The sequence below is a fragment of the Cebidichthys violaceus genome, unplaced genomic scaffold (genome assembly GCF_023349555.1).
Source record: "Cebidichthys violaceus isolate CVI_PGR_0920_01 unplaced genomic scaffold, fCebVio1.0.p SCAF_32, whole genome shotgun sequence".
NCBI lineage: Eukaryota > Metazoa > Chordata > Actinopteri > Perciformes > Stichaeidae > Cebidichthys > Cebidichthys violaceus.
Window position 1 is genome coordinate 685,509 of NW_027176506.1, and position 26,821 is coordinate 712,329.

Sequence of the window (26,821 nt, forward strand, 5' to 3'; positions counted from 1 at the left end):
CCTGGCAGACGTATTTAGTTGATATTTGGTTAGTCTAGTTGCTCATTGTCGTGGTAGTTATGGGCGGAGTAATCTCTCTATAGATGCATTCATAGCAGCGTCACATTCTGCATTCATAGGTGCATCTCAGTGAAAAGTTCATTTATTTCAGTAATTCAGTTCAGAAAGTGAAACTCATATATTATATAGATTCATTACACACAGGGTGATGCATTCCAAGCGTTTACATTTCTTTTAATCTTGATGATTATGGCTTACAGCTAATGAAACCCCAAAACTCAGTATCTCAGATAATGAGGATATTGTGAATAAGTTGAATGTTGTAGACTCGAGGTGTCTCTGATCAGCTGATGAACTCAGAACACCTGAAGGTTTCCTGAGCCTTTCAATGGTCTCACAGTGGTTCAGTGGACTACAGTTCATGGGGAAGACTGCTGACTGGACAGTTGTCGAGGAGGGGGAGCCACCAAAGCTCACTGCTGAAGAAGCTGGCTGTCCACAGAGTGCTGTAATCAAGCATGTTAATGAGAATTGAGTGGAAGGGAGTCAGCGCTTCAAGAGCCTCCCCCCACCCCTACACCCCCCACACTACAACAAGCCACTCCTGAACCAGAGACAACCTCAGGAGTCTCACCTGGGCTAAGGAGAGAAAGGACCGGACTGCTGCTCGGCGGTCCAAAGTCCTCTTTTCAGACGACGGTTGGGTTAGGGGTTCAGTGTCTCGCTCAGGCTCAGGTACCCGTAGCGGCCAAGGATCGAACGGACGGCGTTGCGGTTGCCGGCCGCCTCCTAACATACAGCGTGCAGAGAGCGTCTGGACCAGAGCGACCATCTTTATTTGTGAATAAATAGAAGTATAACGTTCTCTGAATGCACTCTTGATTTACACATGACGCAATGCTGCCACTGTCTTCCCACTTCAAGCACTGCTCAGTGCATGGAGCCTCCCGTTCTATCATGACAGTGATGGAGGAATATTACAGTGCTGAACAAATGATCATTGGAGTTATTCAGTGATCCTGTGTGCTCCACAACACAGAGGAACCTTGACATTCTCTACTTCTCTTCTCAGAAGTCTAAGAATGACTTGAAGTTCCTTTAATGCTCTTCTGTTGACCAGCTACTGTGTGTGTGCTGCACAGGAAGACACTGAGACAGTGAGACAGGAAGACACTGAGAGACAGCAAGACACTGAGAGACAGTAAGACACTGAGACAGCAAGACACTGTGACAGCAAGACACTGAGAGACAGGAAGACACTGAGAGACAGGAAGACACTGTGACAGCAAGACACTGAGACAGCAAGACACTGTGACAGTAAGACACTGAGACAGTAAGACACTGAGACAGCAAGACACTGAGAGACAGTAAGACACTGAGACAGCAAGACACTGAGAGACAGCAAGACACTGAGAGACAGCAAGACACAGAGACAGTAAGACACTGTGACAGTAAGACACTGAGACAGCAAGACACTGAGACAGCAAGACACAGAGACAGCAAGACACTGTGACAGCAAGACACTGAGACAGTAAGACATTGAGACAGCAAGACACAGACAGTAAAACACAGACAGCAAGACACAGACAGTAAGATACTGAGACAGCAAGACACAGACAGCAAGACACTGAGACAGTAAGACACTGTGAGACAGCAAGACACTGACAGCAAGACACTGAGACAGTAAGACACTGAAACAGTAAGACACTGAGAGACAGCAAGACACTGAGACAGTAAGACACTGTGACAGCAAGACACTGAGACAGCAAGACACTGAGACAGCAAGACACAGACAGCAAGACACAGACAGTAAGACACTGAGACAGCAAGACACAGAGACACTAAGACACAGAGACAGCAAGACACTGACAGCAAGACACTGAGACAGTGAGGCAGCAAGACACAGACAGTAAGACACTGAGACAGTAAGACAGGAGGCGTCATATTAGATATATGGCATAGTTTTACTTTCACATTTTTTCATTACAGAGTAAATCTTGATTCTAACACAGGTATTGGACAGGTTCTTAACACCGATACATGAGGCTGCATTAGCTAGTGGATACTGCACGCACACACACACACACACACACACACACACACACACACACACACACACACACACACACACACACACACACACACACACACACACACACACACAATGACAAAATGACTACGTTTTCCACTACAAAGTTCAATGTCCTGTGATTGCCGTGCAGCCACAGAATGTAATGTGACCATGTATTAGAAATGTCTTTAGGCTTTTTTTCTTACCTGCTTATAGCCACACACACACACACACACACACACACACACACACACACACACACACACACACACACACACACACACACACACACACACACATCTACTTTGTCCCCTGTAGTTGTAATGGACATATGGGTGTCTTACATCCTGTCCTCTCCCACATCAGTGCTTGTGAGAGAGAGGAAGCCGGGGAGAGTTAGGGAGCTGTGGACGCTTGAATGAGAACATGTACTGTAGTGGTTGTGGACACGTCACAATTGTTTGCACTGGTCTCTTGAATAAATGCTTGGCTGGAGAAGCAGCAATATGAGTGTGTGTGTGTGTCTATATATGTGTGTGTGTGTGTGTGTGTCTATTAGACTGATATCTGTCCAGCCTGGGGCGGAACGGGCTCATATATATATATATATATATATATATATATATATATATATATATATATATATATATATATATATATATATATATATATATATATATATATATATATATATATATATATATATATATATATATATATATATATATATATATATATATATATATATATATATATATGTATGTATGTGTTGGTTCTGGACTTAGCTGCTGCAGCCACATGTGTTCAGAACTTCCCAGCCTGGCTGCACAAGCGTCTATCCTTCAGGTGATGTGGTGCAGCTAGGACTCACAAGCTTCCCGGAGCTTTTCAATGGCAAGGACCTGGAACGTCTCCCAGGTCCCTGTACCCGTCGGCTACATCGTGTCCATTCTGTGCCGTCCTTCTACTACAGTGGCTTGTTATGGGAATGTCTCTGAAAGCGATAAAGTAATACACGGGCACGTATTTACACACACACATCAATAACATAAAGGAGTGCACTAGTTCTGTGACATGAAAGGCTTCCACGAGAGGGATCGGGTCATTCAGGGGACAAGTAAGGGGAACCCTGCTAGAGGGTCCAAAGAGGGTCCCAAAGAGGATCCCAAAGAGGGTCCCAAAGAGGGTCCAAAGAGGGTCCCAAAGAGGGTCCCAAAGAGGGTCCCAAAGAGGGTCTCAAAGAGGGTCCCAAAGAGGGTCCCAAAGAGGGTCCCAAAGAGGGTCTCAAAGCCTTAAGTGCATTTTCACAGGGAATGCTTGACGGAAATGAGTGGGCAGAAGTTCTGGACCGCCAGGTCTCACTTCATTAGTGGATCCCAAAAGAACCACAAGAAATCATGGAGGCCTCATACTAGAGTGCACATATGTGTATGTGTGTGTGTGTGTGTGTGTGTGTGTGTGTGTGTGTGTGTGTGTGTGTAATAAACAGCTTCAGTCATTTGACTTCAAGGAATGCTCAACCAATTTAAATTCTCTCTCCTCACTCACACACACACACACACACACACACACACACACACACACACACACACACACACACACACACACACACAGGCTCCAGCTACACAGGTAAACACAACAAAAACAAGAATTTAGCATCATGTTAATAAACAAGTACAAGATGAACTGGAATCAGAATCTGGGACAAGTATAATGACAATAATATTGCCGCTGCTGCTAGCAGTGGCTGCTTTTTCCCTTATGTAGGTTACACCTTTTTTTACTCAAAGATTCTTTGTTGGGGGGACGGGGGGACGGGGGACAAGAGGGCTCCAGGGAGAGGTCGCTGGTGGGGATGGTGGGAGGACTGGTTACGGTGCAGGTCTGGACTCTAGAACTGTTGGGCCAGCAGCTCGCAGAGACGCATGGACACAGAGTCCTTGCTGCAGCGCAGAGTCAGACGGTACATCTGCACACACACAGAGACAGAGACAGAGACACACACACACACACACACACACAGCAGAATTAGAGTGTGTGTTTCACATTGCCATCTACAAACAGTGGTTTCTGTTCCGTTAGAAGAGAAGCTGTGGTATTCACTGTCATGTGGAAGCCTCAGGCTGAATGAGTGGTCCAGGGCTGCTTCAGCGAGCCTCGTGTCCTACCTGTGCCTGGCCGTTGGGCTCCAGTCTCAGCAGACAGCCAACCTGCTGGCCCTTGGTCTGGATCACTCCAGCGCACACGTAGTTCTCTGGGTTCGGATCCACGTCGTCCAACAGGGCCGTCCCTAGTCCCAGTAGCTACGCACAAACGTACCACCGCACGCAAGGAATGAAGGACACGGTGAAAGGAGAACAGTCAGAGAACACGAGACATCGCTGACAGACATAGGTCATTACTCAATGTTAGAAATATGGATCTTCATACACTTTCAAAAACTAATTAAACTGGCATAATCAACATGGCTTACATAATTAACATCCTATATATAGATATCTATATATATCTATAGATATATATAGATATATATAGATATCTATATATATCTATAGATATATATAGATATATAGTTATATATATATATAGAAGAATGAGACGTTAAAGAAAGACGTACCTTAGCCTTCAGGACTTCAGTGTCCATGCCGTGGTTAGCCTTGAATATCTTCTGTGCTTCTTGTTGAGGCCTGAGGAGAGTTAATGCAGGAGAGTCCAGCTTTACTGGGAACCAAGAGGTACTGACGAGACAGACAGACAGACAGACAGACAGACAGACAGACAGACAGACAGACAGACAGACAGACAGACAGACAGACAGACAGACAGACAGACTTACAGGCTAAGCTGTTTCCAGCGCTGGAAGAAGTCATGTGAGGTCATCTCAGTGGGCTGAAAGAACTTGTTGATGGTGACGGGCAGCTTGAGGCTCAGGTTCTGCAGAGCTCCTCCATATCTGAGCACAACACACACACACACACACACACACACACACACTCACTGCAGGTCTACACATCCTTCATGCTTTACCGACACACCGACAGCACACAGACGTCACAGAGGTTTGCTGAAAAGCAGTTCAGGAGGAGCCTGACTGTGACCATGTCAAATCTGAACTCATCTCACAGGACAGTGTGGGACAGAGTTGAAGGGACCGTTAGCTCAAACACATTCAAACGTTGATCACTTCAGCATGTTTGAACAGTAGCTGGATGTTCCTTAAAGTAAGGCTGATGTGAGCGTCCACAGAGTCTCAACGTGGAGCTTCCATCAGGACTGGGCTGGTGCCGGAGCTCACCTGAACTTGATGTTGAGCAGCGGGGCTTCAGAGAAGTCAGTCAGACACTCTATGTTGAGGACCTGTTGGATCTGGGCTCCACCCTCCACCAGCGGTTCCACTGGTTTGGTCTGAACGTTGAGCTGTGGCTGGTTGTCAAGGGCCATCAAGATAAGTAGAACACACACACACACACACACACACACACACACACACACACACACACACACACACACACACACACACACACACACACACACACACACACACACACACACACACACACACACACACACACACACACACACACTGGTACTGTAAAGCAGCATGTTCTGTCTACTGTTCTCTGCTGATGATTTCAGTCTGACATACTTCTCTTTCAATGTGGAACTGTTTACATTTGTATTGCCAATGGGTGAGACGGATCATAGCGTGACCTGAGTCTCGGTTACCTATAACAGGAAGGAACATCCAAAGGACGCCATGTTTATGTGGTCCCAAGAGCCGAAAGTATGCAACACTAGCTAACAGTTAGCTAAGAGATGGAAATTCACATTCAGCCGGATCCAGATCCAGATCCAGATCCAGATCCAGATCCAGACTCAAGCTGCTACAGCGGCTCAGTGAAGCTCCGTCTCTGGTGAAACATTACAGAAAGGATATGAGACTGCAGCTCCCCAGGACAGCTGACGGTGGTGGTGAAGCTGGCAAACTGCACCGACGTCTTGTTCCCGTAGAATAAGTACATCCTCCCTGAAAGAGACACGCTCGCTCTGTTTACACAGCACTAACAGACGGACACGCGCCACACTCAGGAATCACCGCCGGTCCTCCAGCCGCTCACGGCAGCATGCCGTTTGTTACGTAGACGTGAGCCCAGAAGACAGTCGTCTTCTTTCTGCCACCTCCAGCTGCATGGACCCGTTCTCACTGGTGTGTATGCAGCGGCTAACATTACCTGTGCCACTAGATGCACAGGGACACAGGAGGCCGATGCAGCCGTTTCAGTAAAAGAACCGGGCCGGGCCTGATTTTCTGTGAAGACGACTCACCTAGATTCTGACGATACTCCGACTTGATGCCAATCTGTAGCAGCTGATTCTCAAACAGAACCCCGTTGTTCTTGCACACAAACCTGTAGGGTGAAGGCATGTCAAGGGTTCATCAACACTGATATGATTCCATCATTTCAAGACAAGATGAAGAGCGTTTGCTCCAGCCTAGCAGCTCGTTGTTGCTGTGTGCTGTAAAGGGCATAGAGAGTCTGCCACTTTAATAAAGGGACTCTTTTCTCCACACCCTTATGAATAATTATTATGCATATAAAGCTAAGTCTTCCAGCCCAACAGGACAAATACAAACTGTCTTGAAAAAGTAGCTAAACTGCCACTAGTTACCATTAACACGTCACCTTGAAGGAGCCAAGTCAAAGGTAGTCCCTCGACACGACTCACGATCTTCTGTTGAGCCACTTATGCTATTCCTATGGATGCTCCGATCAGCTGACAGTAATATTTCATTACTTTACAACACAGTACAGAGCACAGCCTGGCTAACGAGGACAAGTGGCAGCTTTTGCAGTCTCTAATGCAACCTTTCTTTACAACAGGAAGCCATCAGCAGAGCTCCATCTACTGACACACGGAGGACAAGCTTACTTGTTAAGAAGTTCGTCTGCTTCAGACAGGAGAGTAGCAGGGTCCTCAGAGGGAGGAGCAGAGCTGAGAGACCCAGGACAGCCCACAGGACAGCCCACAGGACAGCCCACAGGACAGAGCAGAAATGAGATGCAGCAGCCATCCATTCAACAGCGGTGTGACAGAGCGTGTTACCAGAAACAGGGAGGAGGAGGAGGAGAAGAAGAAGGGTAAAACGCAGAGGTGGTTAGTGAAAGCAGTCTGTACAAAATCCACATCATTACACAATGATTGATCTGCAGTGTATAATAAACAGGTACTGAGACTGAGCTATACTCAAGAACTTTGGTTTGACAGTGTTAGACGTCAGTCAGGACCACGTTTCATACAGTTAGCAGGCAGGAAGTGTCCACATGTGTGCAGACTGCTCTACGTCAGACACCGCTCACATCTCTAGAGCACATACGCTGTCCACACACACACACACACACACACACACACACACACACACACACACACACACACACACACACACACACACACACACACACACACACACACACACACACACACACACACACACACACACAGCTTGATGCCATGAACACGGCTGGTGAAAAGGGTTGTGTTTTTCCTCTCATAAGAGCTGCAGTACATAACTGAGCTCTTCTTCTGGCTTTAAGTTTGCAGTGTACTTGTGTAGATGTCCAATAGCAGCACGTCTAATGTCCTACCATAAGTAGTAGTATTAGTCCGTCCAAATTCAGAAAAACCTGAGTAGTAACGCCACAAATGAATGTGTTGAAATATCTCAGAACCGGGTTGGTGTATCGATAGAAGTGAAGTGACGACAGAGAGCAGGTAGACGTTACATGAGCGGCTGTACCTTCCTCCAGGGAAACTCCTGGTCTACACTGAACTAGTCCAGATGTGACGTCATCTCCCCGCACCGTGTAGGAGATGACTTGTTGGACGTTATAGTTTGCACTGCATTTCGATGGAAAGCTGTGCCGTGACTCAGGAACGTCTGCCTTCCTCTCCTCACAGTACGGCTAACCCCGACATCACGGTAGTGACCGGAGGAGTTCAGGCTGCTTTCTATCACAGCTTTGACCGAAGGACGGTCGTCCACTGCTGTGGGAATGACGTCACACGCCGCGCTGTGATGGCGGCCGCTCATCGGCTCCCACTATCGACGCTGTGACGAGTGTCAGTGTGTCGCCGCAGCGCTGTCCAGAGCGCCGACACCGACGGCACACACGCTCTTACAACGCTTCATTGTCATGGTTGGAATTTGAATTTTTGGCCCAAATTCCATTATATATACTCCCCACATGAGAGAGGCAGGAAGTGGGAATGAGAGAGCGGGGGCGAGAGAGGTAGAGACAGAGACAGAGAGAGAGAGGGAGGTAGAGACAGAGAGAGAGAGGGAGGTAGAGAGAGAGAGAGAGAGAGAGAGAGAGAGAGAGAGAGAGAGGGGGAGGTAGAGACAGAGACAGAGAGGGAGGTAGAGAGAGAGAGAGAGAGAGAGAGAGAGAGAGGTAGAGACAGAGACAGAGAGAGAGAGGGAGGTAGAGAGAGAGAGAGAGAGAGACAGAGAGAGAGAGGGAGGTAGAGAGAGAGAGAGAGAGAGAGAGAGGGAGGTAGAGACAGAGAGAGAGAGGGAGAGGGAGGTAGAGACAGAGACAGAGAGGGAGGTAGAGACAGAGAGAGAGAGGGAGGTAGAGAGAGAGAGAGAGAGAGAGAGAGAGAGAGAGAGAGAGGGAGGTAGAGACAGAGACAGAGAGGGAGGTAGAGAGAGAGAGAGAGAGAGAGAGAGAGAGAGAGAGAGAGAGAGAGGGAGGTAGAGACAGAGAGAGAGAGGGAGGTAGAGAGAGAGAGACAGAGACAGAGAGAGAGGGAGGTAGAGAGAGAGAGAGAGAGAGAGAGAGGGAGGTAGAGACAGAGAGAGAGAGGGAGAGGGAGGTAGAGACAGAGAGAGAGAGGGAGGTAGAGAGAGAGAGAGAGAGAGAGAGAGAGAGAGACAGAGAGAGAGAGGGAGGTAGAGACAGAGACAGAGAGAGAGAGGGAGGTAGAGAGAGAGAGAGAGAGAGAGAGAGAGAGAGAGAGAGGGAGGTAGAGACAGAGAGAGAGAGAGAGGTAGAGACAGAGACAGAGAGAGAGAGGTAGAGACAGAGAGAGAGAGAGAGAGGGAGGTAGAGACAGAGACAGAGAGAGAGGTAGAGAGAGAGAGAGAGAGAGAGAGAGAGAGGTAGAGACAGAGAGAGAGAGGGAGGTAGAGACAGAGACAGAGAGAGAGAGGGAGGTAGAGAGAGAGAGAGAGAGAGCGAGAGGGAGGTAGAGACAGAGAGAGAGAGAGAGAGACAGAGACAGAGACAGAGAGAGAGAGGTAGAGACAGAGACAGAGAGAGAGAGGGAGGTAGAGACAGAGACAGAGAGAGAGAGGGAGGTAGAGAGAGAGAGAGAGAGAGAGAGGTAGAGACAGAGACAGAGACAGAGAGAGAGAGGGAGGTAGAGACAGAGACAGAGAGGGAGGTAGAGACAGAGAGAGAGAGAGAGGGAGGTAGAGACAGAGAGAGAGAGAGAGAGAGGGAGGTAGAGACAGAGAGGTAGAGACAGAGAGAGAGAGACAGAGAGAGGGAGGTAGAGACAGAGACAGAGAGGGAGAGGGAGGTAGAGACAGAGAGAGAGAGGTAGAGACAGAGAGAGAGAGACAGAGAGGGAGGTAGAGACAGAGAGAGAGACAGAGACAGAGAGGGAGGTAGAGACAGAGACAGAGAGACAGAGGGAGGTAGAGACAGAGAGAGAGGTAGAGACAGAGAGAGAGAGACAGAGAGGGAGGTAGAGACAGAGAGAGAGAGACAGAGAGAGAGAGAGAGAGAGGGAGGTAGAGACACAGAGAGAGAGACAGAGAGAGAGAGAGACAGAGAGAGAGGTAGAGACAGAGAGAGAGAGACAGAGAGGGAGGTAGAGACAGAGAGAGAGAGACAGAGACACAGAGAGAGAGAGAGGGAGGTAGAGACAGAGAGAGATTTTCTTTGATTTTGAAACAGTAGCCTGTTGTTGTTGTTATGTTATTGTTGTTGTTGTTATGTTGTTATGTTATTGTTGTTGTTGTTGTTATGTTATTGTTGTTGTTATGTTATTGTTGTTGTTGTTATGTTATTGTTGTTGTTGTTGTTATGTTATTGTTGTTGTTATGTTATTGTTGTTGTTGTTATGTTATTGTTGTTGTTGTTGTTATGTTGTTGGTGGTGGTCTTTCTGAGGCTATCGTCAAGATGCTGCTCCAATGGTCCCGTAGTTTTGGATGGAGCCACTTAGTCTACATGGTAGATTTATTCAGGCACAGTAAGGACATTGATTTAAAGCACAGGAGCTGTTTTCACATTTTAATCAACAAGCTGATATTTATACCAAAACAGAGTTTGTATCAAACCGTTTGGGGGTAAACCAGCTCTAAGTAGAACAGCACGGGCCTTTGCTTCATGACTACATGTTCTGCCACTGTGACCATCTGACTGAAGCTGTGGGTTTAGATCAGGCTTATAGATCGTCTCGTGACCGCTAGAGTGTCCTCACTGAGTTGAGCTCTTCTTTACGCATCTGACTTCTGCTTCTCATGGCTACCTATGCACTGACGACGCAGGCAGGACAGACACCGTACCGTAATACAAAGGTGTTCCATTCATCGAATGCGGTTTCAGCTCTACAAATGTAGAGCAAGTCAGGTGCTTTTATGTAAACCCAAATGGCTCATGTGCATCAAGCTACCCATTCAGTGCAGTGGATGTTACCAATATTCATTTCAAGAACAACAACATTTCTCTACTTCTGTAGTTTACTACTGGCCCTTACTCCGAGTCACCGGAGCCCTCCACCAATAGGGAATCAGAGGTCTCAGTGGGCTGTTCCAGATCTCTGTCAATGTCCAATCACGGTAGGAGGACAGGACAGGAGACACACACACACACACACACACACACACACACACACACACACACACAGGGAAATGAAGAGAAGGAGAGGAGAGAAAAAGACGAGAGACAGTCACATACACAGCAAGATAAAAAGAACAGACAAGTGTAGCGGACCTGTCAACCATGAAGACGAGTCCACAGCGTGTCCTGGTGTCAGACCGCTGTGGAACTGGACACGGTGTGTTCCTCCATCACTTTGACTGTTCACAGCAGCCCCTCCACTGCACACGGATACCTTTCCTCCTCGCTAGGCTTACAACACACTTCTGCTCTGTCACTAAACAAAGGACTGAGAGTCCACCGCTGTGAAATCCACAGTGAAGGGAAGGTCAAAGGTCAGATCTGAGAAGGTAATGTACTTCCCAATCTCACCTTCCTGAAGAGAGACTTTCACGGCGATCACCGTGACCTCATTATTTTGGTAAGAAGTGACCTCTTGGTCACGGCGGAGCACAAACAGAACCCAAGGATTCCCTGGTGTAGAGAGCCAGCTGAGAAGAAGCCTACAGGCAACACATGGAGCTCCTCACATCCCCACACTAGTCTGACCCCAACGCCATTCAGCGAACAAGGAAAGGAAGGGTCTTAGATGGCATTAATAATGCTATTTACATTAGACAGTTAAGCTGTAGGGTTACCTACCAAGGTAAGGCGGTCTGGATGTTACTGTACACACTATGGCAGCTTGGTTTGCTGCTATTATATTGCATCCTGTCAAAGAACTTTGTAAACTCTGTATTTAAAAGGTGCTGCATAAATAAAGTTGTTCTCATTAATAACGACTGCACAATACCTCCGAGTATCAACTTGACCTACCAAACCCTAACCTAAGCACCGCCATGAACACTAGTCTAGGACTAGTTCACTAAAGCACTGCTCCAGAAAAACAGGGCTAGCTGCAGAGGGAGGAAGGAGGGCGAGGGACAGATTCAACGTTTTGGAACAGTTATCATATTGTCAAAAAGTCTCCGAATGTCTTCAGGTTGACAGGTCCGTATAAGACAAAGATAGAGCAAAGAAAGACAGAGCGACAACCAGCACGGACACATTACAACTAGCTGCATCGCAGTCTAACAGCGCAAACACACCACAGACATCACAACTATCTACAACACACAGACAGGAACAACAGTACATGACAAATTCATTCATCTCCAATAGGCTCCAAGACCAGCTCAGCCCAATCCAGTATGAGAGCCACCTTTTGAACAGCCGGTGTCTTTGCTTCTACTTCTGCTGTGTCTGGGACGTTTCTGTAGCGGTAGGGTAAAGAGTGTCCAGCCCGCTGGCACTCTTCACCCTACCGCTACCAGCCTGTCCCTCTCTCTGCTGTGCTCTGCTGTGTGGGTCTGTGTGGGTCTGTGTCAGGTGAAGATGAAGCTGGCCTTGGGCTGCAATCATTCTCAATCTGTCACCTTCCTGCAGGTTTGTGAGGTGTGGAGGTGTGGAGGTGTGCTTTGGAACGTTACCAGATCACAAAATACTGTTTTATTCTTCTGGTTCATGACTTTGTTCTCACTAAGGCCAGTCCCTCTCTTCATTCTCTCTCTCTCTCTCTCTCCCTCTCTTTCTTGCTCGCTCATTGAGCCGGAGAGGAGTGCTGTCAATGTGACTACACGTCGTACCTTTAGCTATCCGGGTTACAGCCATTTTTTCCAGTGAGCTGGTATCTTAAACGTCAATGAGAAACTGGTCCCTGTAATTGGTGTGAGGGCAGCACAGCTGTAGGAATGAAAGACCTTTACTGAACTGTTTACCAGATACATATTCCATCAATATGTAGATGAATAGAAGTACGGGATCAGACCCGGGGTCGTTTCTACAGTAATGCTGTCTCAAGGCCTTATTGGGGCGCGTCATACTGGACTTTGGCTTACAGTGGATTCTACATCTGCATATCGAGAGATGACTTTTCACCTTAGGAAGCCGTCGTCGTTCACAGCAGCAGAGGGTGCGGCAGGCCCCGCCTCGGAGAACACATCCACCAATAGGCTGCCAGCACTGGTTGGAGCGGCGCCAAGGGGAGCTGCTGACCGAATCCCGAGAAGGTCTGCGGATGGTGACGGGGTGGACTGGAAAACAAAGGAAACTTGCAGTAGGGCCATGAAAATGACAGCTGCTGGTTGACATAAAGGCAGCTGGAAGCAACCGAGAAATGCTGTTGATTTGGGACAAGCCCTTCAGAAGGGGTGCTCACTGCGTTGGAGGCGGCCATGGCTCCTGAGTCTGGCCCCCTGTCGCTCCCTCCATTCAACTCCCCGCCCTCCCTTTTGCTGTCTTCCAGGTCTGTCACAGACACAGCACCGGGCCCTTTCTTCTTCTTCAGCTTGGCCAAGATGGACGACTCCCTTTCTGGGAAGGGAGGCATCTCCTCCAGGACAGTGGCCTAAGGGAACACAGAGGACAATCACGCTGTGAAATGATGACGTGTTCATTCCATGTTGCAGAGTATGTGAATGGCATGAGCTGACAGGAAGCTGCCTAGCAAGGCAATTCTGTTATAACACAAGCCGTCTACTGTATCACGATTACTGGAGCTGAGTCATCATCATCAACAGGGTCATCAGAACTCACCAGGACATCAGTGCTAGCGATGGAAGAAAGCTTGAGATACTCGACAGCACGCTGCTGCAGCTCCACGTCAGAGTTGCGGATCTGGCTGTCACAGCGCAGCACTTCTTGGATGGTGGCCTTGGTCTCTGGGAACAGGTTGATGAACTTGATGTACGCCGACAGCAGCAGGGCGCGAGTCGGCACCGAGCACAGGTGGAACTTGGAGTGGAGAAGGTTGAACTGGACCAGGGGGCTGGATGAAAGGACGGCAACGTCACTATTTACCATTTCCAACAGTCGGAGCACACACTTGGAGCTCTGGCAGTTCAAAGCCAACATACCTGGAGCGTGGGTCACCAGCAATGAGGTTACCAAACTCTCCCAGGATGTAGCCTCCAACCTTCACCATGTTCTCATGGCAGGCAGGGGCCTGCAAGGCCTGGAAGAGACAGAGATTCAACTTCCCGTTTCCTAATTCATTCATTACTACAGTGCTCAACGACCCACTGAATCTACCCTTATTGCTTTGTGCAAGACATGCTACGATGGGCAGCAACTCTTCAACTGAGATACAAGCGCTACGCCGGGGAATGTCTTTGAAGCGTAACATTAAAACCCTACCACCTTACTGAACGTCCTGAGATTCTTTACATGACATTTACACCAGTGTCACTGCTGGAATCTGTGAGTAAGGCGACCTCACGGAGGGTTTCAGCGCTGCTGCGTGGAGTGTTGGATCATGCAGTGGTACCTCAAAGACCGTCTTGGCGGCGTAGCCCTGCACGTCGTCCCGGTTGATGACGATCTGAATGACGCGGTACCACACCTCTTCGCTGACGTAGTCGCCAGCAATGCGGATGAGGTTGAGAATGGTGTCCACGTACCAGGAGTAATCCACAGCATACTTCTCTGCAAGTATGGCCACTTTCAGCACCTGGGTGAGGAGAGGCACAGCAGATCACTGCTCCATCTGCTGCTGACATTTTGTGGGCATGAATGTGAGACTTAACTAAAGATGAACTGTTTGGTTTGTTTTCTACACACTGCTGGACTGTTTTTTTGATCCTGATCAATTCAATACACAGCTGGTGGAAACAAACCACCTTCACCAAGTCTCACTTGACATTTAGAGAGGAATAGAAGGGAAAACAAAAACACTCTTAACACCCACCATCTCCTCTCTGATGGAGTAGTCCGCCGTCTCAAGGTAGCTGAGCATCTCGGCTACGATCTGCTTGGCATTGCTGCGATCACACATGGCGTACAGCAGATCAGCCGCCCTCTGTCGAACACTCACATCCCTCTCGGTCTGTGGAGACAGAGAGAGAACATGGAAGAAGCAAATGAGTTCACCACAGAGCTTTAACTGGGTGGGCATCGTGCACACACAGCTATTAGGAATAAATAGAGAATCAACCATTTAACTGAAAAGAAAAACTTTCACCAATTCATGCAGTCAGATAATCGGTTACAAGAAGCAGAGTCACGTGACTAGCGACACTAAAGGCTCACGTGACAAATTGTCAACGTTTACTTTTAGTTTTTATGTGGGGCTCTGGACAGACGTCCTGTGCTGTGACACATCCACCTCCTCTCCCACCCACCACGCCGACGCTGTCAGACGCCGAGGGGCACGGACCGACAGTCTGTTTGACGAGTTGGGAGTGAAGCCGACCAAGTTGATAGACAAAATAAAGTTTGGCCGTCATGCGTATCGTTGTTTTATAATCATTTTAAAACACAACACAATTGGTTGATGCATTTATTCGCTGTGTGAAAAAATCCTTAGCTTCTTTTGTTATATTCGCGTTCTGTGTCAAAGTAATCATGACGAAGACGTCCAACACGAACAAAATGCATCGACATGCAAAATAGCTGCTCATAAAAGTCCACGGAGCAGGTCCATCAAGGAGCCTGCAGGCTCCTCTCCCGTTTACCGTCGGGTTCTGCTGTTTGACATAGAGTCGGGTCGGGATATGAAAACACACCTGCTGGTATCCTGATCGCTCACTGTGGAGTAAACGAAGCCTCTGTTCTACACAATGCATTCCCTCTAGAGGTTTGTTAATGGACCACCAACCTTGTTGGATATTCATTAATTAGGAATAAGCCCTTGAGATGTTCCATCTCGTACTCAAAGGGGGGCTTTAAAGTTCACGAGTCCACAACAACACACTAGACAGCTGGCCACTCACCACAACAGCCCTGCATGCGAGGCAATAATGTAGCCAGTGAACAGGTAAGGATCAGTTAACAAGGGTCAGCTGACAGCCAGAATCTGTGTTAGTAATTAGCCTCCCTGCTGTGGTGTATCGTTGTGAAGTGGAAGTGTACGGGTGGGACCGTGTAGTCCGGCACCAGAGTGAGACGCCACCTTGAGGGCGTTGATGACGGTCTCGATGTGCGTCTTGACGGCTTCGTGGGAAAACTCGGAGCTGGCCAGAGTGCACATGCTCTCCAGAGCTAGGTAGCGCAGGTTAGTCTCTCTGTGCTGCAGGAACTGGCCCAGCTGGTTACAGGCTCGCACCAGCAGGTTCGGCTCACTGCGGAACAGAGACCAAGACTCCGTGTCATCGCATCAGTTAGGACCAGCAAGAACCGCTGACATGTCATTTCACCGATTCCATTTCATTCATTGACAAAAATAACGTTTATACAGTAAGAGAAAGTTCCATGAAACGCATGTTTAACTGTTAGTCATACTGAATTAATGCAACAAGTGTGAACATGCATTTGAAATCCCACCATAACGAACCTGGAAGATTTCAGTTTCATCAACATCAATCCTCTTCTTTTTTTTTTTAAACCTACAATAACGTCCATCTTTTCTGTATTTTAAGAGCTTTTTCGTTCCTCACAGACACACATGTGGTCCATCACAACACTCAAGGGCTTCTTTGAATATTTCAATACCTTGTGCTCAGAATACTCACCTGTCATAGTGGATTATCAGTGAGATAGCCTCAAACAAGATAGCATTTTTGGCATTGGAGTGCTGCACCTTCTTGGACTTGGGTGGCTCCTGGGCCTTATTGAGGATGGTCTCCAGACACTCTACCAGACGGCCTTTGACAGCGCCATCTTCTGGTGGAGGATAGCACTGCAGCAGGCGCAGCAGCTTGCAAGAGAGCCACGGTGCTGGGACAAAGTAGTAGGTGTAATCCTGTAAATCAGTGGAGGCCGACGACACAATCTGGAGAGACAACAGAATTCTTCTTAGGACGTATTATGACCAGGCAACACTGAACCCAAGCAAGACACTGCTGAACGGTGCTGGCAGAATGCAGCTTACTATATAAAGGAAGCCCAGAAGTGAGCAGAATTTACCGTATCCACTGTAGAAACATGGGAATCGAGTCAGGCTGCAAATGTGTTTTTGGCTTAAAAATGAATTGTTTTTTGGAGCGCACAAACATCACTCTCCTGGTAATAAGCAAATCAATCATCTAAACACCTTAGAAAATATTTTGTGATACTATGAAAACAAACGACTTAGAAGCCCAAGTGGTGAAGAGAATACACTGACAGAAACATATGAAGAACAACTGGAGTCTTCATAACGTCCACAATCATTTAAAGTTCTCTTTACAATCGATTGGTCATGACACTCACTCACTCACTCACTCACTCACTCACTCTCTCACTCTCTCTCTCTCTCTCTCTCACCCTGCTAAGTCGGGAAACGGCCAGGGAGACGCATGTCTTGAACTCGTCTGGATTCTTCTGGCTCAGACAGGTGATCAGAGAGATGGCTGCTGTCACCACACCCTAAACCAAAGGACACACAAGATTCAACCTTCAACACACGACAAACATGTCAGCTGATCACTGTGAGAGGCACACAGAGAACAGGCACAACAAGGCTGCATCATGTAACTGCTCTTCTGAAGGGTGCGCTCACCATGTGTTGGTCATTGAGCAGGTGCACCACGCGCGATGTCCACTCCCCCATCAGCACCAAGTCAGGAGAGGTCTTATAGAGCCGCAGCAGACACAGGGCGGCTGACTGTTTCACACTGTCCATCGTGTCACTGTGGTGCATCACATTCATGTTACCGGTCACAGGGATGTAAAGCGACATGATGGAAAACGGTCTTGGCTTCATCACTTACAGCAAGTCATGACAAAGAAAAGCGGGAGCACTGAGGAAGCTTTCCATTACGTTCACTTCCTCCAGCCTCTAAAGCAGGAGTCACACTCACCCAGCCACCAGGATCCGAGGGATCTCACTGGCGAAGGCCTCGGCCATCTCGCGGCTTCCCACGTTGGCGATGCAGTGAAGCGCCAGGCACATGAAGGTGGGGTTGCGGCTGGACAGGTCATTCTTGATGGCGTTGTTGATCAGACGGATCAGCTCACTGTTGCTGTTTACCAGCACTGAGATGAACAGGTAGCCCTGAGGTAACAGAGAACAAGACACAATGAGAACAGTGGAGACATGAACCCCAGAGCAGGGGTAGAAGAACAGACCACATCATCTAGTTCACAGTGAAGACAACACATGTAGACCACCAGTGTCCGGGTCTTTACAACTAAAGTGCTCCAGTACTAGTAGAGCAGTCCTCCGTGAAGAGGTGCTGACTCAATGATCACTTTGGCAGCTGTAGTCATGCTGCTGTTGAACTGACCTGGAATTCTTCTACAAACATAGTTAACCTTCACTGATTTTAATGGAGTAGACTAACCCCACCCAGTCCCAGCCACAACAACCCCCCATCACCACAGTCCCCACCATGAGCCGATGCGGACTGGACCACTGTAACCAGTAGGTGGCACCAAAACATTAGAGTCACCAAGTATTCAAATCTGTTGCTGAGATTAAAGGTGTCGAGTCAGAGCTTCGGTGATAAAATATTTGCAAAGCTTTTCCTAGAAGTGTGAAACCTGTATTGTTCACATCTAGAAAGCAGACTTGTCTTTGCTCTGACCTCTCACACCCAGGCTTCACTCTGCTCACTGGAGACTAGCTCCATCTCACAACTAACAAGATGGAGTAGAAGAGTTGGGCTGAGGTCAAGGCTCCTGTGAAGCATGTTACTGTAACTACTGTAGATGCTGAGCTTCACTGCACCGACTATATGAATAACTTAGAGAATCTCTCTCACCCTCTCCAGCAGTCAAAACATAGTGAACATTGTTCACAACATGTTTATATCCAACGCACTATTCTGATCAACTCCATACTTGATGGTGTTTAACGTTTCAAATCAACTTTTTCAGCGGTTTGTTCCCCGTCCTGCACAGACCTGTACATGCATGTCACGCAAGTTCAACGTCTTCTCCGGATGGGACTTGATGTTTTGTCTTTTATAATCTTCCGTTGTTTGAGAAAGAGGACACTAACTTGAGAGATTCATATCCACATTGTTATGTGATGTATGAACAAAAGCATGACATTGACATCTGAGAAAAGCTTGTGATGAGAAGAGCAAAAGTCATTTTATCGGTTGGCTTATTATCGGCATCCAAAATACGCAGAAATGGACTCAGCTGTGGATAAAAAGCACAGTGCACTGCAGAATACGAGAGGCTGATAGAGAGGGACGGGCTTGAATACACAGTCGCTACAGCTGCGACCTCATGAGAGCAACGATGCCCACAAGAGCCCATGACTAAAGGTTCCAGAGTTGGGCCATAGTAGTACGCATGTAGAAGTTAAGCACCTCCCTCTGGCACGACACCAACACACCGACCCATACGGCACATCTCAGCCTGCTGGGGCAGAGACTGAGTCCGTCGCAGGGAGGGGTGACCTCTGTGGTCCGACTGACGGAGCGAGCTCTGGAGCAGCTGTGAAGAGTGAACATGTGAAGAGACGGATTCTACTGGACCCTGGCATCTGCCAGCGCAGCTCGGTTTACAATCTCATGAATTGTTTGCCTTAAAATGAGTCAATCATTTCCACTGGGTCAATGTATACAAGCACAGGGTTAAACACTGTAAACGCTTTAAAACGGGTTTGGTTCATGAGGGCCAACTACACACCTCTCAGACAGTGTCCCCTTGTCTCAGGAGATGCTCTGCTGTCTTTGTTGATACAGCAGTCAGCTCTGCTAATAAAGATCCTGACTCAACATTATTTAGCTTACTCAACATTTCCTGTTCCTGAGTCCACCACATAGAATGAGGAAACAGTCCCAGTGGCTGAGCTATTCCTTCTGCTTTGACACGTAGAACATAGAACCATGTGTGCATTCAAAGTGACATAATTAACGAGGTAGCGCACACTGAAAGAGGTTCAGCTTCTACTATTAGGTTAACAGAGGTTTCATTTTGAATATTTCTTTTCACCGTTTCTTTTAACTAATAGCACAGATGAACGGTTCATAAACACACATTGTTACAACTGTAATGATAGTATTAAGTACTCGTATACAGTAGGTACTCGGTATCAGCAAGTAGTCAAATGTAAGTATTCTTACTTTATATAATACAAATATAAAGATCCAGCTTCATGGGCTGAACATGGCTCAACATGCCATCTTCTACAGAAATCAGCCGATGGAACAATCGGTAACGATAGTTTGTAAAACCTCCAATCTGTCGACCTCGAATGTGTTTTGAATACGTGTTCAGACTCCAACCATAGGCCCAGGTATTTGTTTCCATCAATTCTATGCAGAAAAGTACATCATTCTGTGTTACGGCTGAAGAATTAGATTTGGATGTGAGGCTCTGTCTTGCACCAAAGACCATGGTGTAAGATGAAGTTTTAATAAGCAGTCATTTGTGAGATGAGACACTTTTCTATAGAGTTAAAATCAGACTGTAGGGCAGTTTGAATTTGCAATGAATTCAGTTTTAATGTGTATATCACCTTGTCATCTGCATAGAAATGAACTGAGCAGTTAGAGCTAATTAATGGGAGGTCATTAACAAAATCAATTCAAAGAAATCCTTTATATCAGGGTGGAGGATATGTGCTTTATGGAGTGGAGTGATGAGTGCACACTTCCAGATAACCAGAAACAGTACGTAAATAAGGACGGGTTCATGAAATAGGCAAGTGGTAACATCAGGTTATGAGGAATCATAATGTAATACATCTCGATCTTCATCATCTAGTTACCTCACTAACACTAAATGAATTCATACTACTCTGAACTGGTGATATTGTCGGACAGTAAAGTTGCTGTGGCAGGGTAGAATATTGCCGATGCTGCCAATATAGGTCAGGAGACCGGAGGGAGCTTCTGCAGCAACCCAGCTCTCCACTATGGCTCGCTATCAGGACGGCCAGCAGGCAGCAGAGGAAGCGAGGAGTGGCCGACAGACAGCGGACTAGCTCAGTGTGCGCCACCAACCCAAAGCACACAAGTTTAGCATCAGCGGCTACAACGAAGTCCGTCAGCAAGGTAGTGCTGAGCTACTGACTCGAAGAGAACAACTAGAGCAACCGGCTTTCCTCAAATCTATATCTATAAAGTTATAAAATGCACGAATAGCTGAATGCAGAGTTATTTTCCTTCCTCCAGAGAAAGAGGCTGGATCCACTTCTGCAGCCAACCGACAATCCCGCTAGAGGCCACACACCAGGGACGAGACGTTATGTCTCACTCTGGCTTTTTGTAGAGCGTGACTCTCGCTTGTGTGATAGAGTGGGAGTGTCTGAGGTCGCCTCAACAGAATCCACGCTTACGGCAGAGGAGGAGAGAGGGTGATTGGCATTAGCTGATAAAAAACTAAAAATGTGTAATGATTCAAATTGACAAGAAGAACCAGCTGTGGTGTTAAAGAAAATGCTGGTGCTTTGCTCTATGGACCAAATAACGTGGAGGATCAGAGTATTTTCATCAGAATTCTAGAGTTCTCTGGACCCTGAGTCTGAAATAAAGTCGATCTATCTATCTGTACCCGGAAGTCAAACCTTGATTTGCTTCTCTTTACTAACGAGCTAATAAAGGATTCCCTCCCCCCATGGACTGGGGAAGGCTTTCTAGTCCCCGATCCCTGATCGTGCTACACTGTCAACAATGTATTGTATTGAAGTAGACAGCAGCAGAGCTAGTAGCGTTAGCAGCACCGGCGCTAACAGCTAACGAGCGGAGGTTCCTTTCAGCTACGTTACGATGTGTTCAGGCTAGAGGCTAGGAAGGTTCATGATGCGTTTAAATGCAATCTTGTAAAATGTAGTTTTTGTTGAGAAACTTAAATAAATACAGAAGACTATGTTTTCACAGCAATATCAAATAGATATTAGAAAGCTCTAACATCAGAAATATTAATAGATTATATTTTCCAATAACGACATCTGCGCATATCCGCGTCTCCAACGTCATCATGATTACTGCCGTGCTTCAAAATGTTGTGCTTGCATTTACACAGACCAAAACCGGTTTGGACCTGAAACCCAGTCTGGGTTAGGGAGTCCAGTATAAAAAACACCGTGTACCAGCTGACAGCGACAGCAGCATGATACTTTGAGTTGTGATGGCGGCCAGTATGTGGGGATGACACACAGGTCAATGAGCTCCTATTCTGTCAACAAACCTGGATCTGGTTTGGTTCATCATAGCAAGAGTTCAACTTCTACACGATAAAACAGTTTAGCTCTCACACACACACACACACACACACACACACACACACACACACACACACACACACACACACACACACACACACACACACACACACACACACACACACACACACACACACACGCAGAGGAAGACTTACGATCTGTTTCTCGGTGTACTTGTTGGAGCTCAGCAGGTTGACTGCCTCCATGTGTCCAAAGTCGATGTCATGTCCGAGCAGGAAGATGAAGAGCAGCTTGCAGACGTACTTCTTCTTGCTGTAGCCATCGAGAGCCTTGTCCCCTTTAAACTTGGAGCGAATGTTGGCCAGCTCTTTATTGATCCGTTTGATCTCGGCTTCCTTGCTCTTACCTGACGGGGGAAAGAAAGTAGGACCGTGTCAGAATTTTAAAACATGGACGTGATGGACTCCATATTTTTCTAGAATGAAAAAAGAAACCATCTGGAAAGCAAGTGCTCAGGGTGAGAATGTCTTTCATCATTTTCAGTAGGTCAACATCTGTGGTATCTGATTAACTGGTTGTTTCACAACAGTGCCTCAAAATGCAAACATTTCTGAAGAGCTTCACGTTCAACTAGAAGCATGCTAACGAGAACAAACAGCTAGCTGCCCCACTGCCCCAAGTTGGCATAATACCTGAAGCTGTGAGGTCAACACATCTCTTCTCTCGCCTCACTGTCTAAACAGCAAAGAGCAAAGCACACAACAAGGTTCCACCATTCTACTTTCAACCACGGCTGGCTGCAGATCAAATGCATTTGTGCTAATTCAGAGCTACAAAGTGGGTCCATTTTGGATGCACAGGCAACCAAAGTGAGTGGGTCTCTGTAGATAAACCACACTTACTAAGCACTCGTTAAATGACTCGACTGGTACAAGCGTGGTAGGTGCTGTGTTGTGTTTGAATTGCTTTGTTTTCTTCATCTGCTGGAGTTCACACTGGTACAGGGGTGTAAAGTGTGTGTAAGTGTGTGTAAGTGTGTGTGTGTGTGTGTGTGTGTGTGTGTGTGTGTGTGTGTGTGTGTGTGTGGGTGTGGGTGTGTGGGGGGGGGGGGGGCACATCTTCAGTACAGACACATTAATGAGCACTAGGGATGTCAACAATCACCCGTTAATGGGTTAACCAACAAGAACCTATTTGAGGTCAAACAGTCGGTCAGGTCGGTCAAACAGTTGATTTACACTCCATAGCCTGGCTTCATTGATGGTCTAGGCATATATATATATATATATATATATATATATATATATATATATATATATATATATATATATATAATTAAATTGGTTAGCATATTAACCACTTGAGCTGTTCAGAGAAGACGGAGCGTTTATTCTACCGTTTGACTGTCAGCTCTGTACGGGTTGTGTTTAGTCGCTGCTGATGAAAACACAACATTTCATGATTTCTCTGCTTCACAACAAAAGCTTTAAAATGACAAAATAACTCATTGTGCAGAATTTATAGGAAACAATACGTGTTTATCACCAAATTAGCAGAGCTTTGTTAGCGGCTATTCTTCAGTAATAACACGTTTCCTAATTCTTATTGTTATGAATATAGTGAATGAAATGTGGTCATCCAATGTGTTACAGCTGTTCCTCTGAGTCAAACACCTGCCAGCTCAGGTGTGTGGAAGAGCGGCTTTAGTTCAAACTAAAACTGATACAGCACACGCAATAAAAACGTTGCAAGCAAAAGGTCAGTAAGAGCTCCTATCAAAAGGACATTTTTGGAGACGGTGCTCCTAAATGTTCTAAGTAGGAGCACCGGTGGAATATCACGTGAAACAGCAGGGGGGAGCGAGTGTGTGTGTCCGTCCACACAGCACCTGGGACACAGCTAGCAGTGGGGCGAATGGCATTCATTGTACCGAAAAGGTAACAATTCTGATGATCAACAGGTTGATTTTGGGAGTGAAACTCAAGAAGGACACTAAGGCAGTGACGGACAATCCCAAAACAATTACTGTCGTCAGTTTGGATCGTTGGACAGCGAGCACCCAAAGAAGAGAGGAGCTCTGCCGCTACGCTGGCTTTGACGTTCCTCACTGAACCAGAGGGTTTCAGACAGCACGCCGGTACCACAGCAGGACGTAACATGACACAGGTGGCGTTTCCTTTCTACAGACGTGGACTCGGCTCTGGGACGCCTACTCTGTGGCTCAGCGGTGGAACTACTCCGCCCCCCCATTCTACCTCTGTACCGTTCACAGAATAATCCCACCGTAAACAGGCTGTGAGACAGCGGCTTAAGAGAGACTGTGTTCAGAGACCAAGGCCCTAGACCCGACCACTCACTACATTATTAGTGTCAGTGTTTAAAAAAGCATGATTAAAATGAGGGCACATCTGTGAACCGCACAGTTTAGGCTCTTCATAAGTGAAGAAATGCTACAACTCCTCAGGACCCGAGCCCAGTTCCCGTGTCTTGCTTCCCACCTGCCGATTAAAGTAAAAGGGTTTGCACCGAAGCTAGAGACAGCTTTTGTATTAATGTTGCAACAACACTGAAACCATCAACTTTCAATACAAAACTTTGAAAGGTAGCGGTCATCAGCTGGACACACCATTGAGGGCTAATCATTCATCAACGACTAGCTAGCTGACACGTCTCAGGCCTGACAGCTTTGAGGAATCATTGCTAAACATCATTTAGTGTCTTAATCTCCAGTAACAGCTATTCTCAATCCACCTGGGAACAGAAACAAGCCCTGTTTACAGAACAACACTAAACTCACATCACACACACATTATGGTAGCTACAGTAAAACATGTACAAAAGTAGAGTAAAGCCTTGATAGATTAATAAGCACATGCAGATCGCTCCACTTCGGATCCAATTGCAGGTTGGCAAAAGAAACGACTGTTAAAACCTTTTGCTAAACTAAGTCCAATAAACACCTCTACATGCTTTCATTTCTGCTCACTGCTCTGTAGGCTTCGTGATATTATATATATATTATATACTGAGACTAAATACATGTGTCAACAGTCAGACAGAGCACCATTCTGTCCCATCCGCCCCGTTCTCATTGTGGGAAACAGTCAGGTATTTAATGCAAAGGATTAGCCACACAGACATTCCTGTCCGCTCCTATTACAGACCAGTTCTTATTTGCATGCGCTGCCCACATCGCCACATTTAATTATTAAACGATCAAATTATTGTACGATAAACCGGTATCACAAGATATAATCACACATACCCTGATGGAGGATATTATGTACATCATACACAGTGAAGAGTCCTCTTTAGTGACCAGATCATCATCACTCATTTAGTTTATCAGCCTAATTGCTCTAAACCGCCAACCGAATCAATATCTCAATATTAAAAAAGGAACATCTATACACTGAATTGCAAATGTATGGAAAAATATGACATAATGCTAATCCACTTCCTATATTTAACCACTGATGTGCTTGATGTCCTGTTCATTGTACTTGTTGGTGGATCACTGCAGGACCTTCAGGTTGTGGTTCTGCTCGTCTCCTCACTCAGTTATTATCATAAGGAATGTCATGCTGTCAGCTTCAAATAATGACACATACGCCACTGTTCAACTATGGAATGAACCTCCGTTTGCAAATGACCGTAGACATCTGGATGTCTAACACCATGCAGATGTATATGGTTTCAATTTGACCAAAGCGACAGCCAACACTCAAAAACAAAAGGCCTCGTTTTCTGCATCCAGGCATCAGAAACATGGTGTCAAGTGGTGGTAAAATGGTCACGGTACAGGCGACATCTGCTTCATAATGGTCACATGAATGAGTAGTTAGCAGCTTGTCTACAGGCGACAACCGCGCTGCGCTGTGGTGCCCTACATGTCATTCCACTACAGCACGCAAAGGGTTCAACTAGCACCACGGGTACAGCAAAGGATACCGTTAGCAATAAATGGCTCGAATCAGTAACAAGAATGAAGGGAAAGATCACTTACAGTTCCTTATGTCCGAAATGAAAACGGCTAATCCGCGCATTCCATCTCCTTTCGACACAGCCGGCATGTTTGCAGGTTCCGGTCCTCACTCCGGCCTTAACGGTATCGGTAAAACGGACTGACGTCGGTCAGCTCTTTACACCGGACTGGAGTGGCAGATGGCCAACTTGACGTTTAGTAGTAACGTTAGCCAACTACTTTGTAGTTGGAGTCGTTCGCTAACGTTACCGCTTTATGGTTGGTTGTTACCTACAAACTCAGTGTGTGCCTGCAGGTCGCTAGCTCAGATAGCACTAGATTAGCTGGACGGCGGTGGATCAAGCAGCGGCAGGATAAGTTAACGTTATCCCTGTTAACTGGCTCGTTTCCGCTGGCTAAGACAAGCTAACGTTATTTCATTCAATCCTTATCTAACATTAGATGCGACGCACATAACACCTCATGTACAAATTCACGAGATGTAAAACCACCGACTGGTTGGATGTCTCTCAGACGAAGGCAGTCAGATGTGTTGGTGAAAATAGTGTCCGAGAATATAACGTTAAGTTACTTCGAGTCAAGCACCGTAGAGCTAGCTTAACAGCTAGCTAGCTGGCTAGCAATATCATTCAAGGACTGGAATACATCACCGGTTGACCGGAATAAAGAAGATGGTCTTAACAGCCAACCAGCAATGTGAAATAACAGCGAAGCTCTCTTTATCGCGCTCTAAATTTGGTAAATAAAATATGCTGTATAATTGATGTCCGTTCTAATTCTCCAGCCTCCACTCCGCGGATGGATAAGGCTCGTGACAGCAGATCCAACAGCGTGACC

The 26,821-nt window shown here is 46.7% G+C and overlaps 1 protein-coding gene across 4 annotated transcripts; it reads right to left on the bottom strand.

The window, feature by feature from the left end:
• Window positions 1–3,510: 3,510 nt before the first annotated feature.
• ap2a1 (adaptor related protein complex 2 subunit alpha 1) lies at window positions 3,511–26,821 on the bottom strand. Of its 4 annotated transcripts, XM_068724868.1 has the most exons (22): window positions 26,006–26,819; window positions 22,194–22,405; window positions 17,717–17,910; window positions 17,416–17,545; window positions 17,181–17,282; window positions 16,448–16,707; window positions 15,889–16,057; window positions 14,686–14,823; window positions 14,266–14,448; window positions 13,856–13,953; window positions 13,536–13,767; window positions 13,159–13,347; window positions 12,879–13,033; window positions 10,840–10,902; window positions 7,004–7,066; window positions 6,398–6,480; window positions 6,009–6,098; window positions 5,367–5,490; window positions 4,908–5,024; window positions 4,689–4,758; window positions 4,240–4,374; window positions 3,511–4,040 (listed from the first exon to the last, which is right to left on the bottom strand). In XM_068724868.1, exons 1-22 carry the CDS (start codon window positions 26,070–26,072, stop codon window positions 3,963–3,965), a joined length of 2,952 nt encoding a protein of 983 aa, XP_068580969.1. In that variant the 5' UTR covers window positions 26,073–26,819; the 3' UTR covers window positions 3,511–3,962. The 4 variants fall into 4 exon arrangements, with proteins under 4 accessions (XP_068580969.1, XP_068580970.1, XP_068580971.1 ...); XM_068724869.1 differs by lacking the exon at window positions 10,840–10,902 and having other exon boundaries at window positions 26,006–26,818; XM_068724870.1 differs by lacking the exons at window positions 7,004–7,066; window positions 10,840–10,902 and having other exon boundaries at window positions 5,367–5,494; window positions 5,998–6,098.

What these genes read in the sequence shown, in the direction of transcription:
- ap2a1 (XM_068724868.1), bottom strand. Translation starts at nt 26,072, where the DNA reads ATGCCGGCTGTGTCGAAAGGAGATGGAATGCGCGGATTAGCCGTTTTC. An exon ending in CCTCGGATCCTGGTGGCTGG is followed by an intron (nt 17,546 to 17,716) that starts GTGAGTGTGACT and finishes GATGCACCACAG; the next exon opens with TGACACGATGGACAGTGTGA. An exon ending in GAGGGCTCCGGTGACTCGGA is followed by an intron (nt 7,067 to 10,839) that starts GTAAGGGCCAGT and finishes TGGGTCTCTCAG; the next exon opens with CTCTGCTCCTCCCTCTGAGG.